This window comes from Amia ocellicauda, chromosome 11, assembly GCF_036373705.1.
Source record: "Amia ocellicauda isolate fAmiCal2 chromosome 11, fAmiCal2.hap1, whole genome shotgun sequence".
Taxonomy (NCBI): domain Eukaryota; kingdom Metazoa; phylum Chordata; class Actinopteri; order Amiiformes; family Amiidae; genus Amia; species Amia ocellicauda.
The window spans coordinates 23,962,826-23,989,844 of NC_089860.1; the positions used below are offsets into that span (position 1 = coordinate 23,962,826).

At 46.1% G+C, this 27,019-nt stretch overlaps 4 protein-coding genes across 6 annotated transcripts in view; 1 reads left to right on the forward strand and 3 right to left on the reverse strand.

The window, feature by feature from the left end:
• Positions 1–170: 170 nt before the first annotated feature.
• LOC136763219 (transcription factor SOX-30-like) lies at positions 171–5,615 on the reverse strand. Its single transcript, XM_066717054.1, has 5 exons — positions 4,947–5,615; positions 4,456–4,695; positions 3,464–3,634; positions 679–1,066; positions 171–537 (listed from the first exon to the last, which is right to left on the reverse strand). Exons 1-5 carry the CDS (start codon positions 5,599–5,601, stop codon positions 204–206), a joined length of 1,788 nt encoding a protein of 595 aa, XP_066573151.1. The 5' UTR covers positions 5,602–5,615; the 3' UTR covers positions 171–203.
• A 460-nt stretch (positions 5,616–6,075) lies between these two features.
• On the reverse strand, positions 6,076–10,308 carry thg1l (tRNA-histidine guanylyltransferase 1-like). The gene is made up of 7 exons (XM_066717055.1): positions 9,411–10,308; positions 8,683–8,877; positions 8,309–8,485; positions 7,966–8,135; positions 7,561–7,649; positions 6,863–6,970; positions 6,076–6,712 (listed from the first exon to the last, which is right to left on the reverse strand). Exons 2-7 carry the CDS (start codon positions 8,868–8,870, stop codon positions 6,551–6,553), a joined length of 894 nt encoding a protein of 297 aa, XP_066573152.1. The 5' UTR covers positions 8,871–8,877; positions 9,411–10,308; the 3' UTR covers positions 6,076–6,550.
• Positions 10,309–10,322: 14 nt separating this feature from the next.
• Positions 10,323–12,264, forward strand: lsm11 (LSM11, U7 small nuclear RNA associated). The gene is made up of 4 exons (XM_066717056.1): positions 10,323–10,800; positions 11,060–11,199; positions 11,397–11,480; positions 11,654–12,264. The coding sequence occupies exons 1-4, from the start codon at positions 10,353–10,355 to the stop codon at positions 12,026–12,028; spliced, it is 1,047 nt and encodes a 348-aa protein (XP_066573153.1). The 5' UTR covers positions 10,323–10,352; the 3' UTR covers positions 12,029–12,264.
• A 5,898-nt stretch (positions 12,265–18,162) lies between these two features.
• Positions 18,163–27,019, reverse strand: part of clint1a (clathrin interactor 1a) — a 32,716-nt gene continuing 23,859 nt past the window's right edge. For 2 of the 3 annotated variants that reach the window (XM_066717059.1, XM_066717057.1), the window contains exons 9-12: positions 26,277–26,354; positions 22,873–23,144; positions 21,625–21,832; positions 18,163–20,589 (exon numbers count right to left, since the gene is read on the reverse strand). In XM_066717059.1, the coding sequence (XP_066573156.1) occupies positions 20,219–20,589; positions 21,625–21,832; positions 22,873–23,144; positions 26,277–26,354 (929 nt within the window). In that variant the 3' untranslated portion in view covers positions 18,163–20,218. The remainder of the gene's footprint in view (positions 20,590–21,624; positions 21,833–22,872; positions 23,145–26,276; positions 26,355–27,019) is intronic. The other variant, XM_066717060.1, reaches the window with a different exon arrangement.

The window sequence follows — 27,019 nt, forward strand, 5'->3', positions numbered from 1 at the left end:
ATCAACATACTGGATCAGTGCTAGATGTTTTGTAACCCAGACATTTGGGGAGTTGGTGAACATTAAATGTACTTTACACACACACACACACACACACACACACAAAGATGACAAAGCAACAACTTTCCTCTCTCTTCAGTAACACAGAATATTTATTGCAGTTCCTTTACAGTTGGGCTAAATCTGAAAGGGCCTTGGTGGAGCTACAGGATCGTGAGCTCTTGCTCCTCGTCCGCCTCGTCTTCGGTGTCGGTGTCCGTGACGTTGATGATGAGCGGGCTGAGTGACTCCTCGAAGGGCTCTGTGACCTCGCTCTGCGGGTTGCCCTCATCCCGTGCCGGCTCTGCGCCCAGATCCTCCTCCGAGATGCGGCTGGTGCTGGGACCCTCCTCGCTCCCAACGCAGCCTCTGAAGCGATAGTCCCGGTTTAGGATGGAGCACATGGCCTCCTGATAGCGCTCCTCGCAGTATCTCAGGAACTCCTCCGGGGGTTTGGGGGCTTCGCGGCTTCGCGGAGTGAGGTTGTAAGGGAAGGGGCTGACAAATACAAGCAAGAGGCACTGCATCATTTAGTTATATTGCTACTGATTAAAGCAGGCAGAGTATGTCAGTGTAATGTAAATTGTCATTTATAGTGGCAGACATCAGATACAGTGGCAAGTGTAATTCAGTACTCACCCTGCAGGGAAAAACTGCGGCGCTGGCAGGAAGAAAGGAGGAGGGAAAGGGAACCGAGTGTTTGGGAAGAGACAGACTGGGTGTGGAGGGGGGTGTGGGAAGTACATGTGAGGGTGGATGAGGGGCGGAGGGGCCAGCTGGGGGCCTCTGGAGCCCACTGGCACACAGTTGGGTGGCAAATCCATGGGCTTGGGCTGCTGAGGTGCCGTGCTGTAGCGAATCCTTGCGGTGTCTTTGGTCTCGGTGCTTCTGGAAACCATCTGCATGACCGCAGGATGAAAGCTTGGCCCTGGGAGGGTGAAAGAGGGGGCCGACTGACACATTGCCACTGGGGTTAAACCAGGAGCGGTGCTCTGTGGTGCCTGAATGGTGAAACCCTGACTGCCTCCTGTCGAAGAAAAAACAGAAATAGTTTAAGTCCATTTTTACATTTATTTCAGAATAAAACAAAGCGATACAGTCAATCTATCACGAATAGAAATAAATCTAATTTTGTTAAAAAATAAATACTGATAACCGTTTGCTGTCTTGCTTAGAAATACTGTATGCCTGCAACAGGGCTGATACAAGGCTGGTACTCGGGTTTATTTCTTAGACATGCACTGATTTTCCAGTAGTTTATTTACTTGTTGTGGCAAACATCTCTTTTAGAAGCACTGCAGGGTACTATTGAAGTCATACGCAAAGCAGCTTTTGACTCACACACAAGTAAGCTTTCAATTTAAAAGCAGCTGCTCAGTCATAGATTCAGATGTCTATCTCACACAGTCACATCAGGCAGGGATGGGCAGTATTTAAAATACGTATTTCAAATACAAATTACAAAATCCTAATTTTGTATTTGATAGGGTTGATGAAAATGGCTTCATATTTTGTATCAAAAAACTTTAGAGTTTTGTATTTTAAAAATACTGTAAAATACTTTGGGAGACGTCTATATGATGACATCCTTAAAATGCTGCCTCTGATTGGTGCCTAATTTGCCCAGACTTGTTGATCAGAACAGAGAATTGATCCATACCCAATGCAGAAGGTCAAGGTGAGAAAAAGACCTCGGCAATGTAGACCACAGGGCACACACTCATTCAATACACTCCCCTCTCTCACACATAAGTTTGACTGTTTTTGGTAGAACTTTTGAACGGTTCTGGAATTCCGGATCTGTAGTATTCTCTATTAGAGTTTAAATACAGTGCATCCGGAAAGTATTCACAGCACTTCACTTTTTCCACATTTTGTTATGTTACAGCCTTATTCCAAAATTGATTAAATTAATTATTTTCCTCAAAATTCTACAAACAATACCCCATAATGGCAACGCGTTTGAAATCTTCGCAAATTAAAAAAAAAAAAAAAAAAAAAACTTGATACAATCCTGTCTCGGAGGTCTACAGACAATTCCTTGGACTTCATGGCTTGGTTTGTGCTCTGACATGCACTGTTAACTGTGGGACCTTATATAGACAGATGTGTGCCATTCCAAATCATGTCCAATCCACTGAATTTACCACAGGTGGACTCCAATCAAGTTGTAGAAACATCTCAAGGATGATCAGTGGAAACAGGATGCACCTGAGCTCAATTTTGAGTGTCATGGCAAAGGCTGTGAATACTTATGTACATGTGCTTTTATTTTTTATTTTTAATAAATTTGCAAAGATTTAAAACAAACTTCTTTCACGTTGCCATTATGGGGTATTGTGTGTAGACTTTTGAGGAAAATAATGAATTTAATCAATTTTGGAATAAGGCTGTAACATAACAAAATGTGGAAAAATTGCGCTGTGAAAACTTTCCGGATGCACTGTAAATGTTTTCAATACACTACTAATGTGTATGTGTCCTCTAAACCTATATTCTGAGGCTCTCAATAGATTAAGTGGTTGGAGTTGGGTTAATGCTTCTTGACAAGTTCTGTTGCTACTTTCTGATTACGTTTCTGCCTACATTTAAAATCAAAACATATTGATCATTTAATAATTCTTGACAAAGTGCTAAAATGTTTGTTTTCAACCTCCAAATAGGTGTCCAATGATTGATAAATAAATAATTGATTGCTAAATGATTGTACCCTAATTGAAGTAGCTGTTTAGTAGGATCATGATTTTGCATACCATTGCATGATTGACTGCCTGACACATAATTTATTATTATATTTATGATTAACAATCAAATTATTAATTACTTAGAAACTAGTTGCTATAAATAAAGGTGCCATCAGTTGTCTTCTTATGAATGACTTGTTTGTCATTGAGTCAGTGTTTCTGATGCAAAGTAAAGTAACTAAATTAGGATACAATTGTGAGTCATTAGCAAACTGTTAGTTAAACATTAAACTGTTGGTTACTTTAAAACTAACCTTCATCTGGGTGATCACAGGGATATGTGAATATTTGATCTGTTAACTGGTTGCATATGTCAGATTTATCGCACGACTCGTTAGGCAGAGAAAAGCTGTTGCTATCAAACATTGTCTACTTAATCAACTGAGTCAGTGTACTGGGGAAGGGATAGATCAAATACGCTGATAGATGGAAGGTTTGCAAAGTGATTTCATGCTCCCTTGTAAAAGTATTTTTTATATTTTTAAAATACAAAAATACAGTAGTTTATTTTGATACATGGTGTGGCTGCTGTATTTTGTAGTTTATTTTGATACACTTAAAATGAAGGTATTTGGTATCTTATTTTAAAATACATTTTCATGTATCTTTGCCCATCCCTGACGTCAGGCAGCTTGTCTTCTGTAGAAGTGTGTGCTGCTGCATCCCAGTCATGCACTCACCCACAGAGGTAGCGCGGGGAGCGCCCGTCAGCATCCTGGAGTAGGTACCAGGGCCAGGGACGGCAGCAGTGGTTGTAGAGGTCTTGGTCTGTGAGGAGGTGGGCGTTACAAAAGACACGACGCCTGGAGGGTAGCACTTTCTCTTTCCAATTCTCGGTTGATAGACCCAGTCTGTTAAGGAATGCATAATGTCATCAAATGCCTTCATAATAAATGGGGGCAAGGGGGGAGCGAATCTATCAATGAAAAGGAGATGACAGACAATTTTGTGTACAAAGGGGAACGTCTCGTGGCTGCAGACAAGAAATAGTCAGAAAACAAACTGTTGATTAGGTTTGTGTTTTGGAAAGAGGATAACCAACTGCATGTACACTCACTCGAACCTGTGTCTCCCTGCAGTACATGGGTGTGAAGTGCATTGCAAATGTCTGTCTGCTGACACTGAGGTAGTCCTGTTGCCAAACTGGCATTTATACAGAACAAAAGAACAGGTTCATTTAATTGATTGAATACAACAATCAAAGTGGTAAAAGACAAATGCTCTAAATATGATGACTACATGAGTATTTTCAGGTAAATGGCGGTATTCAAGTGTGTCCCTTGTAAATGAAGCAGGATGGCGTCTCTTATTTCAAACTGTATTTCAAACTCAAGAAATGAGAGCCAAAGGTTTTGGATAGGAAGAAGGCAGCAGATTGGCTCAGTTTGGAGCCCGTACAACCCTCTGTTGTTTACTGGCATCACCAGCAGCCGCCCAACGCTGTCCACAGTACTTTATTTCTTTGAACGGTGTCACAACGCTTGGCTCCTTTGCGAATGCTTATCTGCAAAGGAATTGTGCAGTTCTGCAGCTAGTTAAGATACAGCTTGTGTGCAAAGTGGAAATATTCTTCAGTTATATGTTATTTCAATTATTATACTTGGACAAAAGACAGCCTGTTAGTTCAGCGTGTGGTTCATCTGCTCTGCTATTGTGTGCGGTTCTGATTTACCAGGGAATTCACTACAGTGCCTTTTTTTAATCTTCTGCGCAGCGTCGTAATACGGCTTCTTCTGCTCCTCGGAGAGCCGGTTCCACTCGATGCCCAACTGCACGCTGATGTCACCGTTGTTGGCAGCTGGGTTGGCCTTGGCCAGGGAGGGCCGGTGTAGTTTGGCCCACACCATGAAAGCATTCATAGGACGCTTGATTTGGCCATTTTTGTTTTTGCTAGAAGAAATGTCAAAATCACCTAGGAACAGAACTGAACATAATTATGAAGAAGCAGGACCAAAGCTTACGCACACTGTAATCACTCCCTCCCTGTGAAACACTCTTACGCCGCAGAGGTTGACACAGGGGGGAGAGGAGGGCAGTTGTCTGGGGGGGATCATTGCTACACCGTGTCTTGCAGAGAGATGAGAAACAACAGTCAATAATCAGTGTCAAAAAAATAACATGGCAATATGACGACGACTCATCCTAGGATTAAGACACTGTTACCTGCTTCTGGAGGCGGCAAATTGAAAGGCACTCCTGCCGTCTCGACTTTCACCGAGGTCTGCGCCAGCGACTCCAGCGTGATGAGCGGAGCCGGGAAGGGCACTCGGCTCAGGCGGATCGGCTCACCGCACACGTAGGCCACCGGCGGGGTCGAGTCCGAGGCGGTTGCGCCTTGAGCGAGGGCCGTCTTCGGGGGGGTAGGGCCTTTATTTTGAGGCCGGAAAGTGACTGTAAAAGTATCCGCACTGGCCGTGGCTTCCCCCGCGTCTGGCGGTGTCGACATAACCGTGCGCTGGCGGGCCCTCGCACCTTGGGCCGGTCGATTTTCCTTCTTAACCTGCGTCTCCGCCGCATCGCCCCGATCACCCTCCCTCCCGGCGGGCAGCACCACCACGGTCTTTCCATCCTTCGACCTCTGCGCTTTAAAGATGACCCGGGTCTGTGCCCGTCTGGGAGTCGCCGGGCCGGGCTCCTGGTGTGAGCCCAGCGGCGGCGCCATGTCGCTGGCACCCCGCTCTTCCCGTCCCGCACACGGCACTTCGGCAGCGGCCTGCGCACCGGTTGGTTTTGCCGCCCGGTGACGTTTTCCAGGGCAGTTTTTGTGGTCCTGTTTTACGCACCATAACCGGTCAATGGTATTGTTTTTCATCGCCATTACTGGTGCGCTGACAGCCGGAGCCCGGGTTCAAAATGTACCGGTTTTGGCGCGAGTGCCTTATAAATAAAAACAATGACGCAACCACACTGGCATGGTTACAACCCCCTAATGAGACGCCATAATTACATTTATAAACTGTTATTATTATTGCATTTCAGGTCACAGTACGAACAATTCTAATACCCTCAGCAGCAACTCCAAGCTGTCCACAGTGTGGGCATCATGTTTTGCAAGAAAGACATATTACAATTGGAGAGTAGGGCTTGTGCAGAATGAAAACTATTTCATACAGGATTGATTTTTATATCCAGTTCATTATATTGTGCATGGCCATTAACAGAAAACATAAAAAAGTTGAAATGAACCGTACTTCAGATATAATCGAATTTAATGGGACAATAATTGAAATCCCCCCTCCCCCCCAAACAAAACAAAACAAGAATATATGAAATAAGACACAATCCAGGAGTCTGGTGTTGATTAGGTCACTCTGTTTTATTAATAACCATACAGTATAATCCTAATTGAGACCTACCAGTATAGAACCAGTGTGAACAGCAGATGTGTGTCCATAGTGGGACCCCAGGGCTACTTCTGGATCAAGGCTTCTCTGTCAGGGAAGCCGCTGCTGTGCCAGACCTGGGCAGAACAAGCCGGTCTTCTTCAGCACGGCTGTTCGGAGCTCAAACCCCATCTTCACTGTTGCCTTTGTTTATTAGTCGGCACCCTCCATCTTAAATGAAAGGCATTAATCCCAACTAAGAGTTCTGTTCAACGTTTCGATGAAAGACAATATTGGCCAGGGTTTCACTACACAAAATGAACACCTGGCCAGGGTTTTAGTCAGGCCTTGTGTTTCTGGGTGTGAGAGCAAAACAGCCCCTGTGCTTGGACCCTCTCTGCTCAAGCCTCTCATTAAAAAACTGGGGGGGATGTGCCGAGTCAGCTAGCGGTCTCCTTCCAGAACCTCTGGGTGTTCGTCCCAGAACTGGTCCCCGATGAGGTCACAATGCTGCTCCACCACTTTGGTCCGAGTCCGAGTCACCACCACGTCCTTCCCCTTCTCCTCATGGGGCAGCTTTATCTGTTTGGTCGTGGTTTCATCAAACTAAATAAAAAATAAAAAATGAAATAACAACAGACAAACAAATAAAGTAATAAATATTCACCTTAGTATCCCCCCAATCCACCCACACAATCCAATGGAACTGGCTTGTGTCAATCAAAACACTGTGAAGGTTTTTCGTTTCCCTTTTACCTTTTTCCAGACTAGCACGGTGCCTTTCCTGTGCACAAGGGGCTCGTTGTTGTAGTTGATGTTGAACTCCGAAAACAGAATCTCATTTTTATCAGCTGCCATGGTGCCCTGAAACACAGCAACATGCCTGATCATAAACATTGCTCTACTAATACTAAAGCCCAGTATCTCCTGTCCGACACCAAGTGCAAAAGTGAAACACGTCCCCAAGAGCACAAGAGGAGATTAGGAACAGTTAGGACTGGAAATAGGCCCTTCAAAATACACAAAGTTGAGGGGATGACTAGGAAAGAGGGAGCAGTACTGCTGGAAAAAAGCCTCATCTCAGGCCTGGACTAATGGTGTATTTAGGGCTGGAAGGGATTTTGCGGATTATGTTTTATTAACTGAAGTGTAGGGCCACCACCCAGTGTTTAAGAGGGAAGCCTGTTATTATCTAGAGTTTTGTGTTGTAATATCATTACATGTGATGTGCTGTAGAGAGGTAGAGAGAGAGAGAGAGAGAGAGAGAGCATAACCTAGCCATTCATGAACAGAAAAAGAGGAATTTCTAAAGCGATGGAGAGCTCTTTGTGTTAAACTCATTCTTCAAAAACGCTTCTGGGTGTCATGCAATCTCCCTCATGCACAAGAAAACACAGATGACCCTTCTAACCTGAAGGATAACTCGGAGGGGTTAATGAAATAACGTCTTTTACCCTCAATCTCTCCTCTGCCTGTGCCGTCGTCAGTCCGCCCTTTTGAACCAGACTCCAAAACACTGTGTTGTACAGATTATTGATGTGGCCTGAGGGAATGAAACAATACACAACACGCACAAAAAGCACAGGGATCACTTATCTTTTGGAATCACAATATTATATGATATTACAAAACAGCAGCATATTATAACAACAGAAATAAGATTCCTGTTGCGCACACACAGTATAATAATTGCTTTTCATAACGCTACTACTAATAATAAAATCAACAGGCATTAACTAAATGCTTCTGATAGGTGCCCAGTTAGCAAGCTGATGGTGCCAAAGCATCAGACATGTCTGGGTTCTTCAGCTGAGCGGCTGAGTCTCTGACCACCCGTTTGTCTAGGAAGAGCGACTCACAGTCAGCCTGCCTCCAGCTCAGGTAGTCCCTCAGGTTTTGGTTGCTGGGGTACAGCACCACCCTGCCGTCGAACCCGGGGGGGTACAGCAACTCCTGCTCCCCGAAGAAATCCCTCCAGTAGAAAACGTAGCTGGAGGAGAACTGTGAGGCCACATGAGTCATCAACTTGCTGGGGATAACGGGGAGACAAGATGCTGAATGGGGCTGAGAGGATGTATGATCTCCAGTGTGCGTTCAATTACTTTCCACTATAATACACAGCATGCTCTCTTTTTCCCTTTCTCTGTACATGTTCATGTGTGCGGTCATTATTTGTATGTGTGAATGCAGTGCGCTCCCTACCTGGCCCTCCTCTTGAACCAGTTGGAGCTCCTCTTGAAGACGAAGCTGTACTCATCGCTCTGCCCATAGGCCACCACGACGTCCTCCAGCGCCTCCATCACCGAGCGGGCGCTGCGTGTCATCAGGCCCAGAGCGCGGTCATCGTTGGGCTTCGCAAAGTCATGCTGCTCTGCAAATCTGCCCAGAGGGACCCCCAAATAACCTCTCTTTACCATGACTATCATCATTTGTAGTAGTTACTCATCTGATGCTTTCTTTCACCTTGACAGTATTTGGGAACTATAGTCACCAAACATAGTGTCACCATCACAGTAACCTGCAGACACAGGGGTTCCTCTGGGGGCTAGGAGACAGGACAGCATCCCCTAACTTACTTGTGGAAGTTCCTCCCATCCAGCCGCACCACGATGTAGCAGTTGCGCAGGCAGGTGTCGTCCGTCTCGAAGCCGCGCACGTACTCGAACTTGCTCTTGGCCATGGCCGAGCTGCTGAGAGCCAGGGAGCACTTCCGGTCTGCTCGCCAGCGGGTCGCACACAACCACCCAGAGATCCGCAGCAGCATCAACTACCTGTAGCCCATAGGGAAGGGGCAAGAAAATAAATACCTACATCACACTTTAGTAAGATCTAATGCATAATTCATAGTTAATTAATTGCTACAAGTCATAATAATAATTCATAGTAGCCATAGAGCAGGGGTTCCCAAAGTGCAGCCCGGGGGCCAAATGCGGCCCTTGAGGATGTTTGGTGCGGCCCTCCAAAGCCAACCTTCAACCCCCCCTTTTCTGAAGCTTTTCTTTATTTTTACACTTCATGACAATTTTCTGTTACAAATTGTTCAAATTCAAGTTAATAAATGTTCCCTAATAGAAATGTATTAATTTTCTCCTGCGGGCCCCCATCCCATGCAACCTCGGGAAATTGGCCCTCCATCACCAGACATTGGGAACCCTTGCCATAGAGTTAAACGGGTGTATGTGTGTAGGATATACTGTACTTTGTGTGTACAGCAAAGCCGTATGATGATGCATATTATTCATGCATACTGGAAATAAGGTTACAACAAAATAAAATTATTACAGGTAAAATGAACGACTCTCACCCGCTGTGACAGTCATATCTGTAGCAACCGCACACGTGGAGCGGAGTTTATACGGGTTGCACCAACAGACGTCTCACTTTATCTGGTCTATAATGAGGATCAACAGCTTTTAAAACAATAAAACGCGTGGTTATGACTTTGAAATCCGCCCATTAAAAAGACTGTCTAAACCAATCCAGTCGTTTTATTGTTGTGAAACGACTAACTCCACTTCCCTCTTCCTCCGCATCCTGCTCCAGCAGTGCCACTGTCAAATATGTCCCAATGGCGGACAGCATCCCTTCACTTTGGTTCCGGGAGCACTTTTCCAGTGTACAATGAGTGAGACTGTTTGGTATCATACATCTGTATATTGTTTAACTTGACTGTTTCTGAGTCCTATCATAAACTAGTGATACAATATTGAACTGAAATGGTGACATAACATACATATTGGAGAAAATCAACAATAACAACCAGAATTTAAAGTATGTGAAAATAAATGCAGGTGACTGCTTTGTATTATTATTGAATATGTATTGTGTATCAGTGCTGCTTTTGTATATGTTTGTGGATTCATCTAAGAAGTTGTACAATTTAGGGCTAGACCACACCACACCACATTATACATTCCTGTTTATGCAATGGCACACAACACTACACTTTATAGTCGTTTGGGTCACAAAGGTGTTCTGTGGGACCTGATATGTCGCAGACTCATCATATAAACCCGCTTTTTATTGTATCACCGCCCCACTGGTCAGTGTATGTGTATTTTTCTGTGAATGGCATTTCAGTTATAGTATTACAATAATTATGAATAATACAAGAACAGGCTGCTACATGCAACACAAGTTACACCGCGTCCTCTTGCCCCCTCTAGTGGCGCGCAGGGCTCACAGCGTCCCACAGACATAAACACAGGCACATTTCCCATGGTCCCCAGCTGCGGGTCTTTCAAACATGGAGGAGACCGAGAGGAAGACAACAGAGCAGCGGCACTCAGGAGCCGGGAAGAGCGGTCCGGTGGGACGGCAACCGGCCGAGGAGGAGGAGGGTGCAGGTCGGGACAAACCGACAGACCCGGAATCCAAACTAGACGTCACTTCCCACCAGTTCGACCCGCTGCTGGCCCTGTACGCGCCCGACGTCCCGCTGCCGTTCCCCGACGTGCGCTGCTTCAACAACATCGCCCAGTACGAGAGCTTCCTGAAGGGCGGCAGGGGCAGAGCCAAGCCCGGGAATGTGGAGAAGGCGCGGCAGAAGAAGGCCAGGAAGGGCGTCCCGGACCCGGAGAGGATCGAGCGGCTCCGCAAGCTGATGGTCAACGCGCCGCCCGAGGGAGAGGAGGCGGCGGCCCGGAGGGGCAAGAAGGCCAGGGCGCCCAAAAACGTGCTGACGCGCATGTCAGGTAGCGGCACAGTGACAGCACAGCTAGTTGTCATGCGTGTAAGCTGTCCTTATCCTCAGTGTGATTAATACTGGTTGGGGCATCAGAAATGTTTTCAGCTTCTTTGGTCAAGGAAAAGAACAAAATACATTTGTAAAGTGGGTTTTTATTGACCACCGTTTTGATGCATTTCTCTGATCAGCATGTCTAGCAGAAAGAACATTTCCAAAAGCTACAGGAAATTGTTGTGGTGACATGTGTCCTGTGTCCTTGTGGCCAGTCCACTCCGGCAGCCCACTGGGAGAGCTGTATCGCTGTGTGCAGGAGAGGATCCGGGTCAGAGTTCACATCCGCACCTTCAAAGGCCTGAGGGGGGTCTGCTCCGGCTTCCTGGTGGCGTTCGACAAGTTCTGGAACATGGTAGGGTTTGTGTAACTGTTCTGTCTGTCTGTCTGGGTCTTGGCGTGTATTGCATCCTGTTGCAATGCGAGTCTCCGTTTCAGTCTCTTTGTGTCTCTGTGTCCTCCTGTTACTTTCTTTGCTTATTAATGTCCATCTCTGTCCATCTCCTTCCCACTTACCCCTCTCTCTCTCTGTCTGTCTCGCTCCTCACTCAGGCTCTGGTGGACGTTGACGAGACATACAGGAGACCTCTCCTCGGGGAGGCCATTAATCACGAGCGCGCTCTGACCATCACTCGGGTACGTACCACACACCCCACTGCGTGCCGCTCCGGGCAGAGCTTGGGCACTATGAGCTGTAGGAACCATTGTAGCCAATCAGGAACTTGGGTGTCTTGACTATCATTTTAACGGCATGAAGCTGCTCCAGCACTGTAGGACTGGCAATAACGCTGTGTATGCACGTCGTGCAGCTGTTCGACAGGCTGAGACTGCAGGAGTCTGGGGCCCCCGTGACGGAGGGACAGGAGAAGGCTGCAGACGGGAGCGTGGCTGCCGATAGGATGAATGCCCCCCAGCTGCGGAGATCGCCCAGGAAGAGAGCCGGCACAGACCCCAGGACTGTGCAGGGGAGTCGTGGATCAGAGGAGGCGAGGGGGACGGGGTCCAGGGGGCTAAGGGTCGCGGGTCAGGGCCACGACTCCAGTGCCCAGACAGAGGCTGGTGTCCAGCCCAGGACAGGACAGGCAAAGCCCAGGGTGGATTACCAGCAGGTCCACACCAGACACATCAACCAGCTGTTCATCCGCGGCGAGAACGTGCTGCTGGTGAACCTGCAGGAGCTGTGAGGACAGAAGAGCTGCGTCCGTGACGTTCACGCATTAATAACTGTACATGTATATATGAACTGCAGAAATCTGACTGGACTCGGATATGAATTGTTTTTCCTCTTGATACTCTAACGCAGGAACAGTCATTAGGAATGGTCTTTTTCCAGCTCAGCCTCTGTCTCTAAACAACATACACGACCTAAAAAACAATAAAATTGATTTTTTGCTACTTGTCCTGGAGAGCCACAGTGTTAGACAGCTGTCAGCATGCTTTTGTACAAACCCTACACTACACTATAGTTCACACACAATTTAAAGTTTTCTCCGCATGTCTTCTAAATACGATCCTTCCTGCCGCGTTGCCTGCAGTTTCCCATTCCCTCCAGCTGAGGGAGTCAGATATCGACTTTACATTAAAAGTAAAATAAATGTCTACATGTGTTCATCGACACACATTCACACTTCAACGTCAAAATAATTCGCTTGCTTTCATCTACGAAAACGTAAGAATCTTGATATTAAAGTATGTGGGTATTTTGCTTTATATTCAAGATTCCTTAACGTGTGAGTAATTAATGGGAAGTTTGTGGCCTGCGTCTTTGTGATTGCAATTATAACGTTTGCATTTCTGAAACCTTGTTCACATCTGCCTCTGACCAACTGAGCTCCACTTTCTCTTTCAGTTTGTACTGTCTGTGTCCACCACCCTTATTGTGTTTTCTAGCAGACGCTCTTGTCCGGGGTGACAATTGTTACAATATATCCCATTCTTTTTACATACAATTACCCATTTATACAGCTGGGTTTTTATTGGTGCGATCTAGGTATAGTTCCTTGCTCAAGCGTACCACAGCAGTGTCCCCCATCTGGGCCTGAACCCATGGACCTCCGCTCGGGAGTCCAGAGCCCTGACCACACTCCACACTGCTACAGTGTCCGCTCTCGAGCTGGGAGGCCATCGACTGAACTGTCTGGGAACCACAGTGGTCACAGGACCTGATCCGTGTCCGGTCGGGGGGCTACAGTGGCAGACAAGTGATGTGGATGTTGGACGCCACAGGGCAGGGCCAGCTGCTTAAAATGGATTTAATGTGAAAAGTAGCTTGGCACTCATTTGATTTAGAGAGGGGAATTGCTGGTTAGATTTGGGCTGCAGTTGCTGCTGATGTTGACAGCTGGAAAAAGGACAAAAGTTTAAATCACAACTTCCACTTGGAGGACAATGTTACTTTTATTCTGGAAGTAGCTGAACTTGTTCATGCCTCTGTGGGCGAGTGTAAGGTTCCCGCAGTGGGATGGTCTCTCTCCTGACAGAAGGTGTCCACCTGTACCAGCTCAGAGGGATGGCACTGCCCAGAGGCATCTGCTCTCCAGCCCAGGGCAACATTGCACTGCCCAGTGTTCCGAGGTCCAAACCGCACACTGGAATCTGCAATATATATATCTATGAAGTGATTATTTTAGTTTTTAAATGTGAACTTACCTGAACTCCCCTCATCATCAGATGAATGCGGCTTTTTCAGCAAGTGAGAGTTGTGTGTGAAATGCCACGATGCCTCTTTGCAGCCTGAAGTGTGAAAAGCAGTCAAAGCCACGGCCGCACTGCCACCCGTCACCACCCACGCCTCCCCGTGGCCCCATGGGTACCCGCAGCATTAGGCGGATGGCTGACTCACACTTCTACCGGTGGTGTTCGAGCGGTGGCGGCAGTGGGCATCCTGGGTCCACAGGTCAATAAATGTCTCCAAAGTCTTAAAGACGTGTAATTTCTGTGCCATGGCAGGAAGTGGCCATACCAGGGAGCAGACTTTGGCTCTGTGGCGACCCAGACTCTCCACATGCCACGTGCCCCAGCACTGGTGTTAATGCGATCTACATACATAGAGGCATGGAGGAGTATTTTCCTTTTCTTTTCTTTTCCCTTCTGCAAACCGCTCCAATGAGGAACGACAAGTGACGTGTCCCTAGGCGGACATCATTCCGTGTACAGAAAGGAGGGAGGAGGAGGAGGAGGAAAAGAAACAGCCCTATTTGTTTGATTGCATTTTCTTTTTTATAAATGACAGCGCTCCCCTCTAAGGGTTTCATAAAATGCTCTATAAATTATTGAGTTCTCTAGTTTGGAGTTGTAAATGGCATCAGGCTGCCATTACTGTTTGTGACATTCTGATTTCGATTACGTTTTACTGTGTACATTACTCATAAACACACCACTTAAAAGCTCCAATTTGAGCTGATTTTAAAGCTCATGTTTAAAAAAAAATAATCAAAAAGCTCTGTGGAGATAAAGGGCACACACGCCAGTAAAAAAAACAAATACAAGATTTTGCAATTAATATATTTTTTATCTTTATATAATTTTGCACTCGCTGGCTGGCGAGTGTGTGGAGTGGGCGTCACTTTTAGGTAAAAACAATTCTTATTCATTTTTTCCTTAAAGCAAATAACTCTCCAAAGCTTATATGTAAATCCTAATTGAAACAATAGCTGCCACACAATACAGTAATAACAGGGATCCGGGGATGGGAAAGTGACTGATTGCCGAGAGCTGTATACACATGGGACCATTACTTATTCTGTAGCCGTGCAAATTAAAAGACAAAAAAAAGGAATTATGATGAATAGCCTTTCTAAAAGCTCTTAACCTTTAATCAGTCTTGACATCGCTTTAATATTCAATCTCTTTGTTAACTACAAACCTGGGTTAAAACTGGAAAGGGTGAACAACAGGCCGGGAGGCGGAACAAACTGATTAATAAGCAGGTAATGAGCACTTGCATTCAAAATCCTTCACAGGGAGCTATTCTGAGGGCTGCCGGCTTCTAGAACGACAGCCCTCGATCTCGGTTCAAGAAGAGAGAGGGATAGCAGCGCCAACACACAAATGAGAGGGTTTGGGACTGTGAAGGCCCAGACTGGCACAGGCGGTATTGGCCAGCGCAGTAGCCGGGACGGGAGGCTGGGGTCTAGAGCAGATGGGGCCGTCTGGCATGTCTTCCTTCCCAGTTCCTTAAAACCCGGGCTGTGCACAGGTGTGGGGCTCTGTACTGTGAGACAGCAGCAGCAGGGAAGCAAGAGCTGCAGCACTAGCCTCTCATGAGATTCAAGGCTTTGATGATTTCGAGGCAAAAACAACTGAAACCCAGAGGCCTGTTTTCTCTGTTGTGTTCATGAGGAGAAAACAAAGCGAAAAATGTAGCATTTCTAATCACGCTTGTTGCCAAAATGGGTTGTGAAGCCCTGTACCGAGCCCCACTGGGCATGCTCTTCACAACTCCCAGCTTCCCATGCCAGGCTAGGGACCACAGGGAAACCACTGACACCAGAGCCTAGTCCCAGCCCCCCAAAACACTTAGGCCGATCTTCAATGGCCTCAACGCCACGCAGAAGCCACCGGAGGGAAGTTCTGGAGGAATTTCACTTGGAGAACAAGCAGCCCCACTTCAGCCCCCCCACCCTCAGAGCCTCTCTCATGCACTTGTACAGAGATTAATGTGACTAATTGGATTCCATGTCAGAGGTTTCCTAAGCAAGTTATTTGTCTGTATATATTTTTTCTCTGGTTTGTTCGTTTCCCCTCCTGGCATCCATTATAATAATAAATTATTATTCAGTTAAAGGTGCCATTTTCATATGTTCTACAACCCTACCAATCAGCCTGAGGGAGTCCAATGTCTGTCTGATCCCTGGAGTCAGTGGTGCAGTAGAGGTGTAGTAGAAGTGCCTATGGGTCTCTGTCCTTGGTGATGGCAAGACAAGCGCAGGGGTTATAGCTTGACACTTCAGCCAGCTTCCTAAATGAATCCTTTTTTCCATTTCCCATCCTCACAGGTGCACCCTACACCAGAGTGCACTGGGTGTTTGTGCAGCAGTAAATCTATAAAGAAAACCTACTCATTGTATTTTTACTGCTGGTTGTAAACAGAGATCTAGGGTCGTGTTTTACAACGTTATAACTCATGAGGATTTGCAGCAGGAAAATCATGACTTTTGAGCATGAATCATTTTATGACTGATTTCAGCAGAACAGACCCACACGACCTGCGACATCACCGGAAACGGGTGGGAAATGATTTCCGTCAACTGCGACCTGAGATACCATCTGTCCAGTTTGTGGCTGAAGCATTGACTGCCCCAACTGAGCTCCCATTAAAGCAGCCAGGACTGCAGGTGTATTGAGGGCAGCACAACAAAAAAGATTTAAGTAAAAAGGAGGGGGGGGGTATCAAATTCAGCAACTGCTCCTATATCACATAGGAAAGTGGAACATAGATAACATCTGTATTGACAGAAAACAATTCTGACCTAGTTTGTGACTTCCTGTGGGTGCAGACGTCCTGTGCAAAAGAAGGTTAAGTTCCCTATTTCATTGAAATTTTTGCGTTCCACTTTTGCACCCAGTCAGAAACCCTCTTCTAGACACAAAAGGAACACAGCACAGAGGCAGAAAAATGGACCGAGAGAGAAAGGAAGGAAGAAAGGAAGGGGAAAACAAGCAAACAAGTGAGCGTGGGTCCCCAAGGCTTGCGATCATAGCCACTAATGATAGAGAATCAAAGCGAGCTTGGAGAAATTGGCCTGCTTTTTATTTTTTATTCATTTGTGGCAAGTCCCTCAGCTCCCTGCACTGAAGGAGAAAGAAAAACAGCCGTATGTGGACACAAAAGGCACTAATACGAATTGTCAACTGTTGATCTGTAACCTGAATTGTATGCGACAGTGACACTTCACAGCACATTGCCCCCGATCAGTGTAGCGACCGACGACATCTCTCCCTCTCCGGGCCTGCTGGATAATTCATGAACTGCAGCCTCTTAAGCAGATGCATATTCATTAGGTGACCAGCTGTCAGGGCTTTGCAAGATGGCAATACTGACGCAGCCCCGCCACAGCCCCAATGCAACGCACAACTCCCACTGCCAACTGTGTGTTAATTACCCAATGAAACTCAGCCATCCTGATTGAGAGACTGGGAAAAGAAAAGGGGAAATGCAAACACCATATTAGGACACTCAGCAAAAGGAGACTGCAATCCATCTATTAATGAGCAGCATGTGTGCTTAAAGAACGCAATATGCTTCGACAAACACGCTTTTAAATCCTTCCCTGCTGTCCCAGTCCCCCCTCGCCTCGCTAACCCAGCGCCAGTTCATCGATACCTCACTACGGGAGCGTGCTTTCTGAAGGATGCCACCTCCAGAGAACAGACACGCGCAGCCAAACGCAGCAGCCGAACAAGGCGACTTTATTGAAGTTGGCAAGCCAGTTCCTGCCCGAGCGGTTCGAGTGCCAGACCGCTGCCCACTGCCCAGTCCCTGCTCAGAGAGGGAGCAGCAGGGCATCACAGTGCTCTCGTTTCTCAGGGCACTCTGCACACTGCACAGGTAGCAGCCCTTAAAACATGGCACTGCAGACCACTGTTACCACACACAGGTATGAAGAGCAGGGGATGCTGGGAAAGTGCATATGCTGCCAGATACTCAGGTTGGGGAAGCGGAAGGCAGGTGGGAGAATGGGGCTGTCCTCCTCCCGAACCTCAGTTTAAAACTCCATAGAATAAGAGGGCAGTTAGTTGAGCAGCACAGCCACGTCTTTCAAACAGTGGTCTGGACCGTCACCAGGTGGCTGCGCACTTTTATTCATGCATTTGTTTTCACTCAATAACCAGCACTGATCCTGCTCTGCAGCCGTGGGTGTGGAGAGAGGCTGGGAGGGCCAACGAAGCGAGACCAGAGCCACATCCACAGCCCACCTCTGGAGGGGCCAAGTTCCTGTAGATGCAAACCGAACCGTGTTCCCTGAAGATCGAGAGCTGCAGGCGCGTTAATTACAACAGCTCTTCATCTACTGTGGAAGAAATGCAAAGCTTTCATGTTCTCTCCAGCCCCTCCCCCCCCCACAACACTAACAAATATCGACTTAATTGGGATCCAATTATAAATAATGGGGACACCGATAAAAACGAGAGCAAGCTGTACTTCACTTCACGTCATTGTTCTCAGTTTTCAATTAAACCGAGCCAGCAGCCATAGTCTCTACAGCTCTTATTAAAACACCAGATCACACAGCCTTGTTTGCTCATAACAAGCTACACTAAAAACAGCAGCCCAGACTACCCACTATCACTACAACTCAAATAATGAGCTTGGAACCATTTTTTAATGAATTGTTTAATGTTATACATAAAAGATCATTATGAGTACAATCAAAACAAGACTTAATTGATTGGAAAAAAGCAATGCCTATTTTTATTAGGAAAGAGGAGGCTCTTGTTTATTTTTTATTTTTTTAATCTTGCAATAACTAATAGTGTTTTTAGTAAACTCTCCCAACCCTAAAGCACAGCCCATGGATTTCATGTTACAGAACTGTCATGATTTAAAATATTTCAATTTAAAACCAAAAAAAAAACAAAAAAAAAAACTAGCCCCTCTCAAAAAAAAAAAAAATTATATATATATATATAAAAAAGAAAAGAAAATTTGGTCATTTATTAATGTGTAATGCCTCAGAGTCTGACGGAAGGCTTTTTCTTGTGTTTGTTGTCCGACTGTGAACACATCAACTGATGAAGAATGCCTGTAGTCAGTAGAGCACTTTCTGTAGTTTGATACATGATGCGACAGACAGGGCCCCTGGGGGACACGGAGCCTCCTGCAGGACAGGCCCCTGTGACACAGCCTGCTTCCCTTCTCCTCTCCTCCCTTAAGCACTCAAAGCTGCTCCTCACGGCTGGGTCAGCCCCACCCTCCCCACCAGCAGCCACAACCGTTCTGCGTCCAGAGCCACGATCACAACTTTCATCTTTAACTTTAAGAAGACTTGCATATATATATATATATATATATATATATATATATATATATATATACACACACAGCTCTGGAAAAAATTAACATCGATTTCTGAACTTAGAGTGGTCTCTTAATTTTTTTCCAGAGCTGTATGTGTGTGTGTGTATCTATGTGCACATATATACACACAGACACATTATTTTTATATATATATATATATATTACACACACACACACATACATACATACATAAACACACACACACACACACACCAAGAACACAAAATAGCCTAATTAATTGACCAAGGACTTTAGGGTGGTGGAAATAAAAATGTACACTTCATGGATATTAATTATGGCCTGTGATAAATACTGAATGTTATCTCCTTTCCTGAATAAAACATTGTTTGAACACACTATATATATATATATATATATATATATATATATATATATATATATATATATATATATATATATATATATATATATATATATAAAGTGTGAAGGCCACTGACTGCATCGGGGATGCTGTACTAGGTGAGGGATAACCCAGGGACACTGCTCTGTCTACAACTACAGATAACTACAGTTATTACTCAGATGTCAAATTGATATACATTTTTTTTTTATAAATATCATTTCCTTTCAAAAATAAACCCAGCAGAGAAAGGCCATAGAGACGGCCTGTAATTAACAGCCTTTCAGTGTCCTGGTCTCTAATATCAGCGACCCGCTTCAGAAGGCAGGGTTAACCAATTCGGGACAGAGACCAATTCTGGTACGGCAAAGCAGGAGAAGACAATTAAAACCTTTGCCATTTTTAAAAGTCAGTCTCCAATGATAAACAAAAAAACATTAAAATGAAAAAAACAATAGAAGATTCTAACACGGGTGTGTTGAGATTGCCCTCCAGCATGACTTTGAGTAAGTCTTTAGAAATGCAATAATTTATTTGCACACCAAAAGAATATTTACACAGCTGACCATCGCCCTCCGTGTCAGTGCCGAGCTGTCTGTAGGGTGTGGTGAGGTATGGAATGGCATTTCATATGCTAAAAAACTGGGGGTGGGGGAAGAAAAATAATTATAGATATTTAATATCAGACTCCCAGCTCTGCAATCTCTTCCTGTTAAAATCCCTCTTTTCATTTATTCTTTTTGTAAGAAATGTATGCATGTTCTCACACTGGGGTTTGACCCAGTATAGTTATCCTCAATACATTTCACACAAAAAACAAACACAAAAGGTCCTTGGTTTGAATCAGCATGTCATATATATAATAAAAGGTGACGGCATTTGATATTTTTCAAGTACTCTTTGTGTGCAGCTCTATATATCCTTCATCGTTGGTATGATCTGACAAACTGCTCATCTTCACATCTTCTCTCGCTCCCTCTCTCTCACGTTGTCTCACTTGCCGAAGTTACCGAAATTTGCAAAGGCATCTTGTTTGGGCTGCACCATGGCTGTGTTCATGCCAGCTGCCATGCCCATCGCTGGCATCCCCATGCCCATGGGCCCGGCCATGCCCATCCCTGCCGGGGGCATCCCCATGTTCATATTCATCATACCCTGGCTCGGAGGGATCGCGGTGCCGGTGGCCATGCCCATAGGACTCAAACCCATACCGCCCGTGGCCATGCTGGGGGGCATCCCAATGGCAACCCCTGGGCTGGCCATCATGGGGTTCGTGGGCGGCCGGACGGCCAGAGGGCTGGGCTGGACGTTCAGGTTCATGCCGGCGAAGCTCTGGCCAACTACGTTCAGGGCTGGCTGCACACCTGGACAGACAAATACACATACACACACTACGGTCAGTTTCACAAGCCATCATCATCACAGGCAAAACACTCAACAGCATCTGGTGAGAAATGTTCCATTGGAGCCGGACTGAACCACAGAGGTTCAGAACTTCAGTGTTGTACTTTATAAAAGTCCCCATAACACGAGAAGAAACAATACAAAGAGGAAATAACCAAAAAACACACCCCGGATTACTGAGAACATGTGAAACTTTCTTGCATGCCTGCAGTGACATAACCCAGAGCCTCCTCAGATGAAAAGGAGAGTGACAATATTTGAGCAGAGAGAATTCCAGATGGCTTTACACTTTACACACTTTTTCTCTGCACAGAAGGTCCCAGGGAGGGAAATGCCCTGGCTCTGTGCCGAACCCCCTCTGTGTGTAGGGAGGAAGAGATGGAGCATCAAGGGACTACCTGGCATCTCGATTGAGAGATGCAGCTGGAAAAGCACATGCAAAGCATCAGATAACTGGATGGCATCCAGGACGCCAATGTGAACATGGGGGGCCTCCCAAGAGCCAGCTTGCAGACTCGAGTCTTACCCAGGAATATGGCCCTGCCAAGCCGGACTGAGCTTCACAGACGCAAGTCATGAATGCCAAGGGTTAATTAAAAGGGCAGAGAATTTGTGGGTGGAGTGGGTAGATGGAGTCACTGGAGTAACCCCAGACACATGTTTCAGATACCTTCACAAGATCTGATTGGCTTATTCGGAGAGCTACACAGACAGGCACAGACGCTGCCAAACCCACAATCAAAATCCCAAAATCCTGTAAATTCAGGCGATCTGAAATATTAAGAGATCAGCCAATAGAGTAAGTGCTGTATGACGAAGACCCCAGTTTCACTAAAGGGAAGGTTCACCATGTTCTGACTGTTGCCTTTTTAAATAATGTGCAATTTTTAATGCATTTTAGAATTAAAGGAGAACCTCCCCTTTAATTCCAGGGGCTGGATGGCCTAATTGTACGTGTCCCCGGTGGTGCTGGCCCTGGAGGGAGAGGGGCTCACCCTGCTGCTGGATCATGGTGTTGAGTGTGGGTTGCTGTGGCTTGGGCGGCTGCATGCCCGGGGACAGGAAGTCCAGGCTGATGTTGACGCTGGGGTCAGACCAAGTGGCGGGCAGGGACGCCTTGGCTCCGTGTTTCTGGGCCGCCTGCATCTGATGGACCGACATCTGGCCACTCTTCTGCATGGGCCCGCTCAGGTTTTGTAAAGGCTGAGGAGAGGGAGAGAGAAACAAAGAAACCCAATCAATAAACCCACACTTAAAAGTATATCTTTAGGCTGTGTAACTATGAATCTCTCTAACACAAAGATTCAGTACATAACTAGAGAGCATCCACAATCCCTCAGCAGGTTTAATAAATTCTCATTATACTGTACAATAATATTAACAATAACAATAAAAAGCACTTTATGCTTCTAGTCAAATCAAATCAATTTAAAAGGAGAAAAAAACTTTTTTCCTCCTTGAAGAAAACTAAACTTGCAATTTAAAAGTAGGTCAGGGTTGTTACATGCAAATAACATCTTTGCACCAGGCTTTTGTTTCATTTTAATGCTTTTCAGACTCAAAGTTGTTCCATCTCATTCAGCCCTCCCTTCTGACAAGTGTCCCTAAGGAGGGACACTGAGTTGGTGGAGCACATCTGGAGGCCACAGAAGAGACTCCACCACACGTTAACCCTCCTGTCATCTCTGCTTTCTCAAAACCCTTTTGTATTTCTGTGCGCGTTTCTTGGGTGGGTTTTCACATGCAGATTCTACAAAATGTCAAACACGCATTACTTCTTTTTTTGTTTGTTTATTTTACGGTGAACTACAACACGCAAAAGACACCTTGAAAATTTAAGCATTTTAAAAAAGCGCAAGCCTTTTCCCCCCCCTCCGGTTTGTTTTTCCGCTGAGGGTCGGTTAAGCAGCTGTTTAGAGCCAACCTCAAAATGTGTATGCCTTTATTCTGCAATAAAATCAAATCAAATTGCATTAACGTGTTCATCTGCTGGTTGCGTCATGTCTGCCCACATCGTGGATCCTATTTCAGCAGTCACATGAATAGGGGAGTGCTCAGGGTGGGGGAAACGCCGGTTAATCTCCAAATTAGATCCAGAACAGGAATTTGAATTAAAAAAAAATGGTTATGGAACGGGAATTTGACTGGGGCACATGAAAGTGCATCTGGGACTGAATCACGAGGGACTAGGCCCTAAATTGGGTACAGGGTACGGTACAGTAATGTATGGTGCAGTACTGTACCTGTGATCTGGACATAGGAAGGCTGGAGGGGGTCTGCGAACTGGCCATGGCGAGGGTCATACTTTGTGAGGAGGACATGGACGTCTGCGAGGAGCCCATGAGGTCAAAGAGGTTGGTGGCGGAGGCTGCAGGCAACGGAGCAGGGACCTGTGCAGCGGTGAAGAGGTTACCAGACATGGGGCTCAGGGGCTGGGCCGGCAGGGCGGCCGGAGGCTGGCCAGCTGGGAAAGCGTTCCATTCCCCAAATTCCCCGTTTCCACTCACTGCTGCAACTGAGAAGGAAGGGGAGGCAAAACGTAGACAGGTCAGGCCAGGAAGCACAATGAAATTGAACTGAAGTGAAATACAAAGAAAGAAAGAAAAAAAAAAAGGGATCAAGAGATGGAAAGAACAGTGGACTGAGAGGAGGAGAAGGACCAGGATGTGGAGACTGCAATGCCTGAAGCACAGTAAATCTCCAGAATTATCACAAGAAATTCAGTTCACACAAGTTTTTAAGACTTAAAAGTTTACAAAAAGTACAAGAATGTGCTACACTACATTTTACAACAATATACTGAATACAACTGCCAGGCAGGTGAATGGCATCGATACCTCTTCACCAAGGATATATAGAAATGGTCAGATCGCTTATTAATGGAGACTACATTGCCTGACACTCCACTGGGATTAACCCCCAATTGTCTAGCTTTCGGTGCCAAGAGGGCTAGGCTGTGTGTGTGTGTGTGCACGCATGCATGTTTGAGAGTGTGTGTGATTCACAGAATTCACAGATGTGTAGGAATCCAGAAGGAGGCTGACAAAAGACATCCCCATCCAGCACTTCACTGTCACACAGACTAGGACCGCAGGTTAGACCTCAGGCACAACCAGGTCCAGAGGCAAAACAGGAGAGACCAACTCCCCCCTAACGTCTCTACCCACCTCCTCTATGCACTTTCTGGGTTTAAACATGCTAGTGGAGAAAGGCGATATATGATTATAATAAAAAAAATAAAATAATAATAATAATACAAAAAAGGCTGATCAAACCACAGGGCCATTGTAGTGACCCAATGGGGATCATACAAGAGCCACAGTGGAGAGGCTACGGGGTCAAAGTAGCGTCCGAGCAGCAGCCCCTTGTTCTGGAATTTCCTGCCGTGTGGGCCTCTGCTCGGGGTGCCAATGGGACGGCTGCAGGCAACTCGTGTCTAACGGGAGCCGACTCCTGTCCGTCCCCATTAGCATCTGCATAGCTCCCCTACCTCATCAATATTTCAGTGGCTCTCGCTAGGTAGTGTTGGGAAGGGACTGGCTCCTGTAAAGTGAAAACTATGTGGTGGCACTGTTGAGAATGGGCACAGTGTAGCCTGAGCTGCAAAACAGGCCCAGCTGCTCTATGTCTGTGGCTCTGCTTTCAGCTGTAACACAGGGGTTAACAAATATTAAAAAGAAATAGCCAAAAAAGGCATACACCTGCCACTCTAAGAATAAACTAAAGCAAGTTTGATCAAATTAATCTAAAAACAAATTCCACCATACAGCATTTGTTTAAAATGGAAAGTCAAGTGTCTGAAACAGATGAGACAGCGATCCACACTCCTGTTCCCTTCTTCGGATCCCTGACCAAACTCGCAAAGCTGCTCTGAAAACCCCCAAGGAGCAAATGCTGCACAGAGCTTAAACCTTGACAAGCCATAAAGTGAGGAGGGGGTCAAAAACAAAACCATTTTTAGATTTAAATATGCACCTTCAGTAAGTACTGCTCTTCTGTGGCACAGTCTGGCTTGCAGGTGAGACTAAAGACCTGCAGATGGAGAGCTAGAGCTATCACACAGGACCCATCTCTCTCTCTTTCACAATTCTTGAAGAAAGTTTGAACACTGGGAACTCTGCCAAATTCTACCACACCTCCTGCTCTCAAAGACACTGCCCCTGCAAACAACTGAACCCTCAGAGGTCACAGCAGAAATCACACGTGGTCGGCAAGTTGATTCTTTATTCTGAAAGCCCAGGTCAATTCCCACACACACACTCGGGCACAATGACGACCAATCAGTGAAGAAGGAAATCCTGCCGAAAGAACCTCCTCAGCCCTGACTAAACTCACACACCGCACCACCGGCGACACCACACCCTACAACCGTGCATCACGCTGCAGGACAAACTCTTCTCTCTGCAAGATTGGAGACAGACTCTTCTCTTCTGCCTAAAGAGAAGTTATCTAATGCAGTTATCTGCAGTGAAGATCCCTTGTTTAAACCAAGAACAGGACTTTTTTTTCTTTATTTGAGTGCATGTGTGTTCATTGTTGGTTTTGTCAAGAGAGACGAGAAAATTTTAGCTCTTTCTTCTCTGAAGCCTCGACACTCGGCACGTCCACTCCCTGTTCATGTGGTCAAAGCAATCTGAAATGGGGAAATACAAACAGACACCCTACTTACACCGATCAGCCATAACATTTTGACCACCTGCCTAATATTGTGTGGGTCCCCCTTTTGCTGCCAAAACAGTCCTGATCCGTCGATGCATGGACTCCACTAGACCTCTGAAGGTGTGCTGTGGTATCTGGCACCAAGACGTTAGCAGCAGATCCTTTAAGTCCTGTAAGTTGCGAGGTGGGGCCTCCATGGATCGGACTTGTTTGTCCAGCACATCCCACAGATGCTCGATTGGATTGAGATCTGGGGAATTTGGAGGCCAAGTCAACACCTTGAACTCATGATTCATCAGACCAGGCCACCTTCTTCCATTGCTCCGTGGTCCAGTTCTGATGCTCAGGTGCCCATTGTAGGTGCTTTCGGCAGTGGACAGGGGTCAGCATGGGCACCCTGACTGGTCTGCAGCTACGCAGCCCCATACGCAACAAACTGCGATGCACTGTGTGTTCTGACACCTTTCTATCAGAACCAGCATTCACTTTTTCAGCAATTTGAGATGCAGTAGCTCATCTGTTGGATCGGACCACACGGGCCAGCCTTCGCTCCCCACGTGCATCAGTGAGCCTTGGCCGCCCATGACCCTGTCGCCGGTTCACCGCTTTTCCTTCCTTGGAGCACTTTTGATAGGTACTGACCACTGCAGACCGGGAACACCCCACAAGAGCTGCAGTTTTGGAGATGCTCTGACCCAGTCGTCTAGCCATCACAATTTGGCCCTTGTCAAAGTCGCTCAGATCCTTACATTTTTCCAGCTTCTAACACATCAACTTTGAGGAAAAAAATTTCACTTGCTGCCTAATATATCCCAACCACTGACAGGTGCCATGATAACGAGATTATCAGTGTTAATAATGTCAGTGGTCATAATGTTATGGCTGATCGGTGTATAAGACCTGCACAGTTAATGTATAAACTCTCTCCAGAGATCCTATACAAAGAGGTATTAGGTGGCTTTACTACTATTATTCATTATTTACATACCAGGTCCTGAGGGAAAACTAGCTGAAGCTGCAGGTGATGAGAAATCTGCGAAACCCCCAATAAGGTCTGTGCTCCCACCTACCGAGAGAGAGAGCGAGAGAGAGAGAACGAGTGAGTGTTCATCCAGGAGTCACAGTTCTAGTGGATCTTGGCATCTCACTGTATTGTGCGCCTTGCTCGTACTCCTCTGCTGTGGGTTGTGCGTCTCTGGCCTCGTCTCCTGGCACAGATGGGAGGCCCAGAAAAGAGCTGTACCAGTGATGTATGCGGAGAGACAGCTGAAATATGGCTTTTTGATATTCCATTATCACAAAAAGCCAGTCAGGACGAATTTGAAAAGCAAAGGGTGGCACGGATGTACAGATGATGGGAGACGCAGCCCAGCTGCCTCAAGCGCAGTTGCATGGAGTCGGCATGTTGGGACTGCAACATCTGTGCAGCACTCCGGCACCACCAGGGACCGCTTCAACATCTGGCACTGCAGCTAAATGGTCTTATTGCTGCAAGACATTCAGCAACATCTGCTGCACTTAACCAGCACTGCCTAAAAACCTCCTTCTTTAGACGCCTGGTTCATTTGGGGTGGGGGGGGGGGTGACAAACAAACAAAACCAAAAAAAAACAGTCCACCAGATTCACAATATCATGCAAGAATGGCAGCACACCCCTCCCAGAAAACCAAAGCAAAAGAAGCAAAAACATCTAAAAATCAAATCTCCAGCTTATTTAAACCCAGATGCTTC

Coding starts and splice junctions, on each gene's coding strand:
- LOC136763219 (XM_066717054.1), bottom strand. CDS start 5,601: ATGGCGATGAAAAACAATACCATTGACCGGTTATGGTGCGTAAAACAG. Junction 3,635..4,455: donor GCACTGTAGTGAATTCCCTG/GTAAATCAGAAC, acceptor ATTCCTTAACAG/ACTGGGTCTATCAACCGAGA. Junction 1,067..3,463: donor TCCCCGCGCTACCTCTGTGG/GTGAGTGCATGA, acceptor TTTCTTCGACAG/GAGGCAGTCAGGGTTTCACC.
- thg1l (XM_066717055.1), bottom strand. CDS start 8,870: ATGCTGCTGCGGATCTCTGGGTGGTTGTGTGCGACCCGCTGGCGAGCA. Junction 8,136..8,308: donor TGGTTCAAGAGGAGGGCCAG/GTAGGGAGCGCA, acceptor CGTTATCCCCAG/CAAGTTGATGACTCATGTGG. Junction 6,971..7,560: donor AGGCAGAGGAGAGATTGAGG/GTAAAAGACGTT, acceptor GCTGTGTTTCAG/GGCACCATGGCAGCTGATAA.
- lsm11 (XM_066717056.1), top strand. CDS start 10,353: ATGGAGGAGACCGAGAGGAAGACAACAGAGCAGCGGCACTCAGGAGCC. Junction 10,801..11,059: donor CGTGCTGACGCGCATGTCAG/GTAGCGGCACAG, acceptor CCTTGTGGCCAG/TCCACTCCGGCAGCCCACTG. Junction 11,200..11,396: donor TCGACAAGTTCTGGAACATG/GTAGGGTTTGTG, acceptor CTCCTCACTCAG/GCTCTGGTGGACGTTGACGA.